The following is a 14,339-nucleotide window of genomic DNA, read 5'->3' as shown; positions in this document are numbered from 1 at the left end:
GCAAAGGTGGGACATTGCGTGCAGTGAACAGAACAAAGTCTCTCGTGAAAATTGCCACTCAAATCCTGGCATGTGTCTGCACAGATACAGGTTTCCCTCGTGTTATGCAAGGGAAACAAACGGGCACACAAAGCAAAACGCACGACACGGCTCCCTGCCAAGTAGAGCATAGAGTACACACACTGTTGTACCACGTCTGACCGCATAGCCGCATGAGTGAATTAAAGCCGCATATATAGAATTTTGAGTAGAAATAGGTTAGCCGCAAATACACGAAATCACGCAAACTGTACACGCATTGAGCGAGGTAACCCTGTATTTATTTCACAGCCCTTTTGTACAAAAAGCTGTCATCTGCTGGACGACGTCCTCTCCATTCCGTATCGGTTACATGGGTTTTGACAGCACATCATCGCGCCCATCAGCTCGACTTGGCGAAGGGAGGAGGGGGGGGGTCCTCGACCGGTTCCGATATGACTCAGCACCAATGCTGAGCCACGGCTAGGAATTGAACTAAGGTTTTTTTAACGCAGTGCAAATATTACTGCACCAACACTGCTCCATAAATACCACTGTGATGCAGTAGAAAGCCTTTTATCCACAATGCCTTCTTCACAATATCTAAGATCCACAAAATGACTTATTCACAACCTATATTCCTATTTCTTCTGGAGGGAGCTCTTCCCCACTGGCCAGATATTTTGAAAGAGGAGGAAAGCCCACATTTTACTCCACCACATGTGACCTGCCGATGAACAAACTGTGGTCTACTCATTTATCTCTTTAGGTGGTAAAGGCGAGTAAGGGAATAGGGATGGATGTAAGGAACTTGCCCATTGTATCAACTGCCATGTCTGGAGATCGACTTATGGATTGGAATCCATGGTGCTAACTGTTACACCACAACAGCATCTGGAACATTTTAAATTACAGGCTGACAATGGGTAAACACAAGTGTAAAAATAATAAAGATACTACTTACAGTTTCTTGAAATATGGTGTCTCTGAGGGTACCCTTCTCAACACCTGGGTTTACAACTGAAGCTGATTTACAGGGAAATTTGTTCAGTCCTTGCGAATACTACTTCCAAAAAATACGAGCAAGCCACACTGGGGGTCAACTCTTTTCCAGAGGGGACTTGCATTTGAACGTTTAGCCATTATGAATAGTACCTGAAGAAAACCCACCACATAAAGAAGGGAGTAACACCCAAAGCTCCTCAAGTTAATACATTTTTTACCACAATCTCCTAGGCACGTCATATGAACAAAGGGAGAAAAAACCCACATTAATTAAAGTTATGTATCATGCCTGTCAGCCTCATACTGTTAAAAATTATTAGTTTGTGCTGCTTGAAGTGTGCGTAAAAATTAACCTGCTGTGTGATGGTGTGTGACAATGTGATTAGTTTGTCTGAAAAATATTTCACACAGACGAGTTTCTTTTATTTGCCATCTTCGTATGCGTCAACTCATGCATCCATAAGAGGTTTTTTGGGTTAGATCGCGTAAATATATAAATGTGTTGTTAAAACCCGCCACCACCCGACACAGCCAACTAGTAAGGGTTGTCACGTAAACAGAACATGCCAATTCGTCACTAGTACAGCACACCGGTGTGTTGGAGAGCCAAGCCACAACATTTACAAACTGAGTACGACATTTCACCAGAAATTACAACTAGCTTCATCAGGCGACAGCCAGATTTGTGGCTGTGTCGGGTGGTGGCGGGTTTTAATGACACATTTATATATTTACGGGTTCTAACCGAAAAAACCTCTGTTATGGATATTGGTCGCAAAAGCCTACGTGCTAAACCAACTCATGCATGTTAGACAGAGTAGCGTTGAAACTGTCAGCTTCAGGCCAACATCACTTCTCGATCATGATAGCGAGGTCAGTGAAGCAAATTCACTTTAAAAATATGGGGAGGGGCAAATCCGTAATGTTATATTTTTAAATGTTTGCATGCTCTCCCAATGGAAAACGGCACCTATGCTCCCGGCTTGACGCTGGTTTTGATGCTGCATAGCCTTTAGTCAACACTATACGGCTTCCCTCAACACGATACGGCTTCCCTCAACACTACACGGCTTCACTCAACACCTCTGTGACGTCATGCAATCTCTTTGGCTGGTTGGGTATTCAGTACATGAGCGACACCTTCCTTTTTTAACATTTCTGTGAATGCGCTCCAGGTGGCTGTTGGACGGCCACACTTCATGTAATCGTATTCCAAAACGAACAGCAGCTGGGTGGAAGAGATGGCTCAGCGGTTACTGCACTGCACAAAGAAAACAGCAACCGGAGTTTGATTCCTAGCCACGACTGACATCAGTGGCGAGTGATATCTGAACCAGTCCATGGGCCCCACTGCACTGAGCAGCAGTAAATTATTGAAATATTTTGTTATTTACCAGCATCAGTGATACATTCTGGCTGGGGGTAGCTAGCCCTGTAATGAGGCCACACGAGACAATAAATGCGGACCCAGCGTCATACCCAGTACATTTTTCTTATCTGCCCTAGAGGAATGAGAGCGAGTGCCCTTTTAGCTGCAGAGTCAAGTGTTTGTTCCACTCTGGAGCCCATAATGAGATCATCTAACTTTTTACTGAAGGGGGGCAAACCCAGGTCTCGAGTGGTTTTGCATCAGTACCCTGACATGACATGGGCGTTTGCTCTGCGAAAAACTCGGCCACACTCACAAATGCTTGATATATTTTTAGCACAGGACCTGCTGTGTATTTTGCCTTGGGCGCACGTTCAACGCAAAGACATGCCATTCACAGCCTTTTGTCAATCCGCTGCTGGATGAAGGCCGCCCAATGCCGTGTTGGTCACGCAGGTTGTTTGACCGTACTTCATAACCAAGTTGACCAGCGCAGGCTGGTGAAGGAGGTGCCCCAATGTAGGTCGACAAAGTATTCACTTCCTTCTAAAACAGCACTTTTGAGTAACACGTGTGTGTATGGAATGCAATTGTTTTACGTTGAAGAGCGTTAATGTAATGTAGCACGACATTTCATCAACGGTCAATTGTTATGCACATAAAAGGAAGTATTAGTTACATTAAACATGATATGCACCTTTTTAGAGGGGGGACACACAGGTGAGCATACTCCGATGTTAATTTGAAGTGGCACTGGGTTGCAGAATGACAAATATAAGCATATTTCTGGCATAGTAAGAGTACCGTGCGCGAGCTATTACGTTACCATTCCCCAACACGCGCAAACCAAACACTCATTTAACTCGGCTAGAGATCGACCCGCTCACGAGCTCATTTTGGGCTGAACAATCGGAAGGATGCGAGTTCAAATCCTGGTCAGGGGTTAACTCGGCACAAAAAATCCTCAGGGGGTTTATAAATGAGAAGCGATTTGTAGGGAAGTCAATAGTGTTTGTCTTATGGATATACTTGCCACCGCTACAGGAATGTGGAATTACCATCACTGGCTCAGTGTTGTATGAAAGAAGATAAGCGCTACCACGTGCTCAACTGGTGGAGGAAATGACTTTGAGCAAAAATAACAAGACTTTATAAATGTACACAAAGCCCTTTGTGTCAGGGCCTCCACACATCTTTCAAGTCATAGTGGTCATCTGACCATACTTCAGTGAAGAATTGAGGATGCGAAGATAAAGTTTGGTGCATAGAAGTACAGTACAACAATGTAATTTGTTGCATTGCCCGCCATGTAGCTCCAGGTTGCGAATGGTGGGAACACCCATCCAAGCACTGCACAGGCTCAATACTCCTTAGCTTCTAAGATATGATGCGATGGGATGCATTCTGTGTGATTTGGTCACAGTCTTTTAAACGTAACCCGACACAAATACAGAATGCATCAGTGGAATGGCAAATGCACCACAGAATGCATCATTGTGAAACTAAAGCCAAACGGCATTCACTGAATGCAAGAAGAACTAAAACATGTTGAGCAAAATTTGATATACTATATTTTGTGTACGAAAAAAAGAACTAGCTGCATGTTGAGTGCTGGGTGTTATTAATCTGAAAAATGACATGACACGTTGTATTATGATTGTAATCAACTATAAGCAACTGAAAGCGCAGCTAAAGGAATACTAATAAATAACTTAACCATTCTCAAATTACCACTAAATGACACACAATTTGTTAAACATTATGGTTTGTGGCTGAACAAAGAGAGCACTGCACGTTGCTCTACTTTATACCATGCAAAAAACATGCTTATTAGCTTTGTTTGAATAAAGCAATTAATCATTTTCTACCCTAAATCACCAAAGGCATGAGCATCTACCACAGAGTCTAGGCGACTTCATCATGAACAACATGAAACTAAAAATGTTGTACAATTATCCAAAACCACACAGCACTCCCTAATGTCCGAGAAGGCTCTTGGACCTCAACCACAAATGTTCTTGTTTTCCACGTTTTGACAGAGTTTTGTATCCTTATCGTTGTATTATGCGTACGTTAGACCATGTACAAGAAGTGATTTAAATGTTCATGGCCTGACATAGAGACAGTGCCAAAATAAAAGTTAATGTGGCAGAACATACTATAAACTACTTCTACGAACTGCCAATGTTTCATAGTAGTATTAGAAGACAATTATTTTAAGGATGTTTATTAAAATAAGATGTCTGAAAGATCCATATATCATAAATATCCAGAGAAATCTGGACAAATTTCAGGGAAAAGCTAAAGAAATAGAGGAAAGCCATGCTCGCAATGAAAACTAATTTATTTTAGAACGACTTTTTGTGTTTAGGTTGTTGTCCTTCCCCTGCACCTCCGATTAGTACGGTTGGCTATGTACGATGCGCGAAATAAGTTCAACATAATACATCCATACGTGCCACCGAGTGCCTGAAAAATTCCTCTGCAACTAAGTAAAAACAAAGTGTCAACGTGATGTGTGCTGTGAACGAGTGGCTTCAGCGGCGAGACAGTGTTTCCAGCTGAGAATTAAAGTCTTGGCGGGTTGACGGACGAAGTGCATTGTAGAAAAATAACACACGTTTCTAATTTAAGGAATATATTAAGGCAATGTATATGTTCGGACGCACTGTGAATTTAATGTTCCATCAGGGAAAAGGCTGGCTGTCGATGACAGCACCATATTTTTGTTTCCACAACATTCAATTGAAAAATGACCAGAACACTAAAGCCTTGCTTCTAGTACCCCCTAGTGGATGAATGCATCTCATTAAAGAAAGCAGCGTGCCAACAGCAGCATGTGAGCAAGCAGGATTATTTACAAGAAACACACAAAACGAAACACATTACAGCAGTACACAGTACTGCACATGAAGAAGCGAAAACAGTAAAGCGCAACGTGTCCGTCTTAATTACATTTAATAATGATTATGCCAAATCATAAGCCAGGTGATATTAAATGGGCGAGGGCCCTGACATTGGGAAGTTTGGTCATTCCTATGAACGAGCAGTTGCCTTTCGGGGCCATCCATTTAGTAGGACTTTTTACCCCCCCCCCCCCACCCCGAATCCTATAGAACGGCCGATATTTATTCATTTGCGTACCTTGGCCACTTATTTTGCCGAGCTGCGTGATAGCTGCCAGTCAGGGGCACGGTGGCATACAAGTGGACACACCTCGGATCTTCAGGCCCACAACATCTGACAATCCCTGGTGGTCACCCATCGTGATTGGGCCAGGCAATGTAGCAATATCTTCATAATTTCTCCCCCATTAATGTCACTCTATTCCTCTTGACATGCTCTGAGCTCCAGCAACAAGGCCTTATGTCAAATCCCCAAGTCAACCTTTGCTTTGTTTAAGGTTACTGCTTCTCCTCTGTTGCTCCTATCATCTGAAACGTTCTCCCACAAGCCATTTGTGCTGTCAACTCTTTCCATTAACTTTCATACACTGTCCATACCTATGGAGTCAGCACAAATCTGAGCATCACAACTCGCATAAGACAAGGCAAGGTGTAAATACACGGAGAAACAAGTTTGCTGAAAAATGTAATGTTTTTTGGAGAGACTAAATTGGAAAACACCACAAAACATGCTTATCTTCGACAATTATTGAAGGCAAACAGAACAAAATTACTAAATGAAGAAGCTTGTAAGTACAAGCTAGAGTGATTTTGAACAACTTAATTTCACTTTAAAGAGAAACAAACATTTATCTAATGTTTTTCAACGAGTACATATTTCCTGCTTTGACATTAAATGGAAATTAAGGACATTCAAAACGAAAATCGTACAAAAAATGAAGATATGCAACAAAGCATGGAGAGAGGTTTGCGATGAATTACACTAACAGGCAGGAGTGCATGATGGGTCACCACAAATAAGGCACATCGTATAGACTTTAACAAGTAAACATTCTGGACACAAGAATGAACATGGATGATGGCCGATGGGTGTCTGGTTATTAATGGAGTAGTAGCCAAAGGAGGGAATGGGAAATAGACTGCTAAGATGGAGCAATCAGATTAGCTCAAGTCATTAACCAGATCGATTTTAAGGCAATATGAGATGGAGAGGCCTTCATCTAGCAGTGGATAGATCATTGCTGCTGGAGAAATATCACAAATGAAATTGATGTTAAATATTTGGAATGCGTAGAGATTTCAATTGGATGCACTCATCCAAAGCATCTTTACCATTTAGACACTCAAAACCATGAAAAGGTTATAAAACTTCTCAGGTTCATTTAGCCACAGATCAATAAACTGGATCAATTTCAGCATTGATCTCATAGCAGCAGAATTAACCCTCCTGTTTACATGGCACACTCAAACACTTACACAAGGTCACGACTAAGCCAGTTCTGCCCAAGACCAGTGGTATCTGTTAAAGTATAATACAAACATTGAAATTATTATTTATAATTCTTCATTAACCACTAACTCAGGGCTTGCGCTCTTAGTCAATTTCTTCCAGCTCACTGGTAGTCTGGAGGTTGCACAGGACGAGGATAGTCATAGCCACAGCAAGCAGTAAATGGATGTGGGGTGTGCCGTGGGCAGAAACATTCTGGATTGCCAACTCGGACACACCCAGCTGAAACGAAGCTCCGCTCATTATTTTACTGCGTCACTATTATGTTCACAACAAAGGCAGTCGTGAATACAATAGTGTACGTCAGAGTGACTTGGAAGTTAAGATCGTCTTCCTTTTATTCCTATTATATGGGGTCACATTTCTTTGTCAGTTTCTTCCCCTTTCATTGCCTTCTTTGTTAAACTTACCCCAGTTACTTCTCTGAAACACTTCAAGTTACTTTTATTCCATCTCCCAACGGTTATTTTCCCTTCCTCTTTTTCAAAGACTTTCTTTACAACATCACCTGAGCCCATTCTCAGTGCATAGCCATCCCATCTCAGTCTGGATTTATCTTGCACTTAAAAGACCCCTGTAACTAAATAGCATGTGTTCTATTTCAAGAGACGTACGCAAAACACAAGTCATTCTATTCCACATTTGCCTGGCGTACATGTGATTCAATATATGCCTGGCTTGCACGTGAATGACTGGCTGGCTTAAAAAGCTCCGTTATGAAGGGGTTACAACATGTGAAATGTATTACACGAGTCAGCTATCGTATGCTGGTTCATTTGTGGATATGAATGTACTGTTACAATATAAAAAAATGGTTTCTCGATTGTAACCCCGTGACTGGAGCATGTTGACAAGCCATCATTTATGGAGCTTGTTGAGGTTCACTGAACACATCCGATGCTATTGAAAAACGACATTACGTGCTTAGCCAGGCAATGCAAAGGGGCAGTGAATGACCCGGATATTTGTTCAAGAACATGCTGTGGGCACGATGTTACCTTTAATGCAGCAGTTCTAAACTGCTAGTCGCAGCCCCCCTGCAAGCCTTCCCAGGGGCCACAGGCTGCAGTATCGGGTACGTTCCAGTGACAAAACATACAAACACACACCATGAAGAAAAATCGTTACTAACATCGCGTTAACTAGAGGTGTGGACGTGTGCCCACTCTAATGCGGCCTTAGAAACCTCGGTTGCATTTGATGCGTGGGGGGAGCACAGGAACCAGTGATCTTGATTGGAGGGACTGACATACAAAAACAAATATAAAGTGAGCTAAGATCAAACATTGGCTCTGTTGTACTTGAATGTACTCTTGGTGAATTAAAGTCAAGTCAACAGAAAATGTTCAATAAGAATTGGAGGTTAAGACACATCGTTTAGCAGGACAAGACCATGAAAAGCTGTGTTAATGTCGACACGGAATAACATTACGTAATTTTAATAGATTCAATAGCTATTTTTGTATAATTTCTTCACCGTACCTCAACTCATTTGAACGTGTTTATGTATTTAATAATTTCCCCACTTTTACTCCAATTGTGCTATAGGCATTATACCATTAAACCTCTTGCACGACACTAACCGCGTGTGCTGGAGAGAGAACAGTGGAAGAAGATGACAATGTAAAACTGCCTCCAAAATTTAAACAGGTGACCTCTGTTATGTACACCGTCGGGAACGCACTTTTCTACAAGTTCTGCTACGGAGAAATGCCTGTTGCAAGGCAGTAAATGTGATATTTTTCAATCTCAGAGCTGTAATTTTACCAAATTTAATATAAAAAACACTATTTATCTCAATATTGTTTTTATGTGTTGTAGTTGTTGTGAACAGGCTGAGAACATCAACTCGCTACACTTGAGAACCTGATTAAATAATCACAAGTGGCTGGCTGGATTCAAATCCACGATCTCAGTGGTGCCAACTCAATGCTCAAACCCTTGCAACGCTGCTTGTTTTTTTATGCTAGAGTAGGGCTGAAATCTGGAAATAATCACCAAAGTGTGTTGCCTTTTCAAGACTCTAGGGCATCACTGGATAATCAGTGTATAAGGTTTAAAATGCACTTTCCTGTAAGCATTAGTCATAAAATGTACAATGTGTTTGCTGGTTAAATAACAAGTATAACCCGTAAAAACAAAGTTTTTCACTATAAATCCTTTATATGCGTGGCGGCTAGAGTCCTCTCGTCCTCTGGCTTGCGATGGCTGCCACCTATGGGTCAGATGATTGCATGGCAGCATTAAGCAATTGGTAATTAAATATATTTTTGTGCTAAAAAGTGTAAAATTTTGGAACAAAATTTTCACGAACATTAATTGTCACGCACAACGAGTCTGTGTGGAAAATGTCAGCTCGATTGGATCACGGGAAGTGGGTTAAAAAACGACCGAAAGATTTGCACGGTCCTAAGCAAGCAAGCAAGTTAACTTAATATAAAGGATTTAAAAATACATGTATTGTATGTACGCATGAGTTACTATACACCAAATGTAAATTGTATTCTGATACCTAAACAGCAAATTAGCTATTTATTTGGCTAAAACAATCCACCCACTAACATGCGACTTCCAATTGCACCTAACATCAGCTAAATTCTGCAAAGCAGCTTATTTCTTGGCATGACAGATTTCCAGCGCTATTGCTGAATATTTTTATTGAATAAAATACTATACTGTATGTGTACAATATTTTCTTACTACAATACACATGGGTAATGACAGGGTGACACCTGCCGGCCTGTAGGGGTAATTACGGTTATGGCTGCATTACATAATGCCTTATTATAAGGAGGGCGTATCTGGGTAAAGGTGAAGGGCGGAGTCAGTCGAGAAGCTCAGGGAACCAGCCCGAAGCTTCTAGAAAGGGGGCGTGGCCAGAGGTGGAGCTTGGCAGCGCCGGGCAGATATAAGGGGGACCGAACCAAAGGTTCGGGGCTGTTCTGCGGGTCCTGGCTACATCGCTGCTCGTCGTCATCTCTTCGTCTTCGACCACGTGGCTGTTCTTCTGCAAGACCATCTCCGTCGCCGCCGCTATGCTAGTCGAACAGCTAGCGTAGTGTATGACGGAGATGGGCTGCGTGTTAGGATCGCCTATGCGTAGCTGCGTTACGAAGTGTATCGCCCAGTGTGCTCTTAATAAATAAGAAGCCTTCTACTGGACGTGTCTCGGAAGTCGCTCACTACACATGTATAGATGTATACTTAAAAAATTCGAGCTCGGTATTATGTACTGGACAGCATTAAACACAAGTTAAATCATGGAGTTCAGTGATAAAATGTGAACACTTTATATGAAAGTGTTCACATTTTAGTTGTGCCATGAGAATAAAATGTGCATTTATAAGGTGCTTAAAATGCTACGATATTTCAAATGTTCATATTTAACACCAAACCATGAAAAAATAAAACATCACCGGGAATAAAAGAGGGTAATCTATTTAAGCAATATCCATAACAATGTGCAGAATTTTCATTGACATTAAAATTCTCCAGTACTTAATTTATTTTTTTGCTATCAGTACAAAATAATAACTAAATGGAAATCTCTCATTTATATCCGTGAAATATAGAATTACATTATTATAAGAGTGATTGGGCATTCCTTAAATGGATCATGATGATTATGTTTTCATCCGAGTTGGATTCCCCACTTGATGTACAATGAATTTTAGTGATAACAAAAATGTGGGCGTGACAATAATCTTTTTAATACGAGAGACTGAACGTGATCTTTCTTTGTCGAGGTGGGTGGTGGTGGATGTGCAAAACACAGCGGGATTAAATCGAACACACGGACTCACAATCAGCTACAAGGTCTCGTCTGGTCACGTTCACTAGGTTTGAGTTGGCTGCCATTTCCAAGTGGAAGCCAATTGATCTCTTTACGGAGTGTCCAGGCAGTGCAACTGCAAAGGGGGTCCATAAGTTTGCGGGACCCAGGTACCTCACTACAAAGGGGACATTGAACAAGGCCCCCATTTCATTCGTTGCACAATGACCCGTTTAAAATAACGGTAGAATACTGGTTTCACAGGCTGGCTGAATTCCCAACATCAGAATTTTGGGCAAGTAGAACTACGGTAGATCACTAAATACGTGAATATAAAAGGTTGTCGATGGCTGGGAAGATGTGATTCTACTAATTATCAATAACAATATTTATGTCGTGAACCTTTTACTCGTAAATATTTCTGAAAATTTAGTAACTCAGAAAATTATAGAAACTCGACTGGAGCTGTCCATGTACTCGAGTTCTGGGAGAAATCAGGTCAACTCGAGTCAACTGAAGTTGAATGTTCCCGATTAACTTGATATTAGCGGAGCAAGAGCTGGAAGTTAAATCAATAGAATGAAATCGAACGCTTCAGACAGGACACTGACTTTTGGAAGCAGGATCCATAAGCAAGTGATTCATTTAAACAGATATAGCTATAACTTCATTTTTCCCAGATGAGTCCTCAATGAGAATAAAAATCAGATCACTAATTTATTACCATCAATAACATGTTGAATCTTGATTTTAAGCTTTTGTGACTGCAGGAATCCATACGCTTTGGTTCTTTCGGCAAAGTCACGTCGGTTGAAATAAAAGAACATGTTGAAACCAAAAATGTACGTTATAGTACTTTCCCACAATTAATTGTTAAGGTCTTAATTTTTTCGTTGTATATATCCCAAACAGCATCCACCTGCGTCATCATATGATATTCACTATCCGTCAGTTCAGGAAAATGAACAAGGATATGTCAGTGTCACTAACCTCCAAAACATTTTAATATTCAATGTACAAAACTAATTACACTATTGGACTGAGCAAATAATATGGGACAATGAGAGTAAGGAGAGGGGCTGGGTGGATGAGATATTAATATGGGGGGGGGGGTGTAAGGCCGTGCGCTGTGTGGTAAGGTAAAGCAAGCAACGTGTGGGGTGCGGGAAGGGAAAACTGGGGAGAGGCTGCGGCTCTATCCAGTCAAATCAGGATACTGCCTACACCAAGAAGAGATATTAAGGGCCATTGGCCGAAACGTCCACAATGAGGATTTACTCTTTTGGGCAGTGCTACTGATGAATGTCTTCATAGGTGTTTGTGCGCCACGATTAACGAAACCGGTCTAAGCGTACGTTTTGTTGTATCTCTGCATCACTGCTGCCTATCAGTCCGGTCACATTTGCTCAAATGTGTTTTGATGGGAGATTTTTGACAAGAGGGGCACAATGCACTGCCTCAGGAACTGCTGAAGGGGTTTTGCATGATATGTACACGCAAAGTCAGAGTGCTTTTTACACGCTTTGCGTGTTGTTGGAAGCCATTGCCAACGCTGCATCACGAATATTTGCATAAAGGATCCCATTTCATGGTAGAACGGAGGAATAAGCATGGCATAAAAAAAACACAATGTCGTGTATAATGAAGTACGTACAAACACCAGAAACACGTGCATTTTAAAAACCACAGACAGCGCTGCAATATTGCTGCACAATCGCTTACAGGAGCAGCGACATTCCTGTACAGTAACTGCAGTTGCATTTGCCAAGCGCACGTCTGAACGCGTTACTACCACCCTCCACGTGCAACGCATGCGAGTCTGGCGGAGGGGCGTGTCCACGGTACCTCGGCGGGAAGCTCCTTCCCCCTCGTCTTCCTCCTCGCTCGCTTCTCCTCGGCTTTCCGTTCGGCGTCGGGGTCAAGCGTCCTCTTCTTCTTCTTCCTCGTCACCTCGCCGACGTCCGTCGCTTTCTCGCGCTTCCCCTTGGCCATGGTGGCCGCGCGGCTCGAGTGATGCGGGAGGTGGTGGTGGGGGGAGAGTAGTTTTAGGTTTGCGAGTCTTTACACGGCGCCTGTTGCTGTTTGTTGCACAGCGAGAGGCGGATAGGCGAAGCTGCTCCTTTGCGGCTCGCTTGCGGCTCGCTCTGGCAATGGAAAAGCAGCCACGTGCGGGAAAACCACGTGTGGCGCGCGACCCGGAAGTAGCGAGCTGGGTGTCCCCGCGCACGCGCACTGGCGACTGCGTGTGGGGGGGGGGCGCGCGACGTCACGTGGTTTGCGTGGCACGGAGGGCGGAATCCGAGGAGCGGTGAAGCTCTTTGTCGCGAGTGCACACTCAGTGTCTACATCTAGATTTGAAGCTTTCGTGGCTGCAATGATTCATACTCTTAGGTTTTTTCGGTAAAGTCACGTAGGTAAAAATAATAGAAATAATAATAGAAATAAAATAATAAATTACGACGTTTCGGAGGCAACACAAGACTCCGAAACATCGTGATTTATTCTTTTATTTCTATAATTTTTGTTTCTTTTTATTATGTATTTTTACCTACGTGACTTTACCGAAAAAACCTAAGAGTAGTGTCTACATCCTTTGCAGCCAGAGAGTGGCGTTCAGGAAACAACTACTACTGTACAGTATATGAACATTATACACAAAAACGCACGTACCATCACTGAGGATTATGTTTAACAGGACTGACTGCCAAGCCTCAGAAAATTTAAACCAGTTTAGTTCGGCTGCTTAAATCAGTCTACCTGCTTGGATTGAAATTCGCATGCTTAAATCATAGTCTGCCTGCTGAAATCAAAGTTTGCCCGGTTGTCACAATTAGCCTGCTTAAATCAAAGTCTGGCTGATTGAATTTACCTACTGAAATCAAAGTTTGCCTCCTATAGTCAAAGTTTTGCATGATGAAATCAAATATGAATGTTTGAACTGGAGTTTTGCTGCTTACATACATTTTAGTGGAATACATTGATGAACTAAAATGTTGCAATTTTATACGTATAGCATACTCTTTGGTTTCTACCTACGTGACTTAACCAAAGAGTATGGATTCCTGCAGTCACGAAAGCTTCAAATCACGTTTATTATTCTCTTGTAGTTTTCAAATTTAGCGTGCATACTAGTTAGCATTGACTTTTATGTTAAAATCAATATTTCTAATTTCCTGCCTTGTATTTTGTACACAAGATGGCTGGGAAATTAACCTCCACAAGTTGCGTTATGGTGCAGGCATTGAATTTCACATTTATCCTGTGACATGACAGCCGATTCCACATACAACCCGGCTTTAAGCGCAGTTCAGTTTGAGAAGGGAGTCCAAATGCCCAATTCTGCAACTCCATGGCATCGATTCGACAAGGCTGGACTTTCATGGGAACATATTGTTGGGCCTGGCACATAGTCGCATGGATTTCACTGGCCATGGAAATACATGTTAAACATGGTAATATGTTTCTTTTCTAACGTAGATCAATATGCAGAAACTAATGTGTTTTTAAATTAAATTGTAAAAACAGATCACTTCGTAAAGTATCTTTCATGTCACAACAGTGTGTGACCGTGAGAACCTGGTCTAATCTAAATATAGGACCAGTCAGATTAAAAAGACATCTGGCCGTATGAGTTCTCATGCATTGGAATGTTGTATTATGTTGTATAGCTTTACAGAGGCCCTCAACACCCCCTTAAGGGTTCTGTAAACAAATAATTCAATTTTGCAACAAAAAATCTGAGCATGTGTAATAAAGGAC

General features: G+C 41.9%; 1 protein-coding gene across 1 annotated transcript in view; it reads right to left on the bottom strand.

The window, feature by feature from the left end:
• C26H7orf50 (chromosome 26 C7orf50 homolog) overlaps nucleotides 1–12,811 on the bottom strand; it is a 61,313-nt gene extending 48,502 nt beyond the window's left edge. Inside the window, exon 1 of the mRNA XM_061560202.1 lies at nucleotides 12,426–12,811. Coding sequence (XP_061416186.1) covers nucleotides 12,426–12,572 — 147 coding nt within the window. The 5' untranslated portion in view covers nucleotides 12,573–12,811. The remainder of the gene's footprint in view (nucleotides 1–12,425) is intronic.
• Between the last annotated feature and the right edge of the window lie 1,528 nt (nucleotides 12,812–14,339).

This window comes from Lethenteron reissneri, chromosome 26 (assembly GCF_015708825.2).
Source record: "Lethenteron reissneri isolate LAM-NWPU_2019-01 chromosome 26, ASM1570882v1, whole genome shotgun sequence".
In the NCBI taxonomy this organism is placed as follows: domain Eukaryota; kingdom Metazoa; phylum Chordata; class Hyperoartia; order Petromyzontiformes; family Petromyzontidae; genus Lethenteron; species Lethenteron reissneri.
This window is presented reverse-complemented; position numbering and strand designations above follow the sequence as displayed.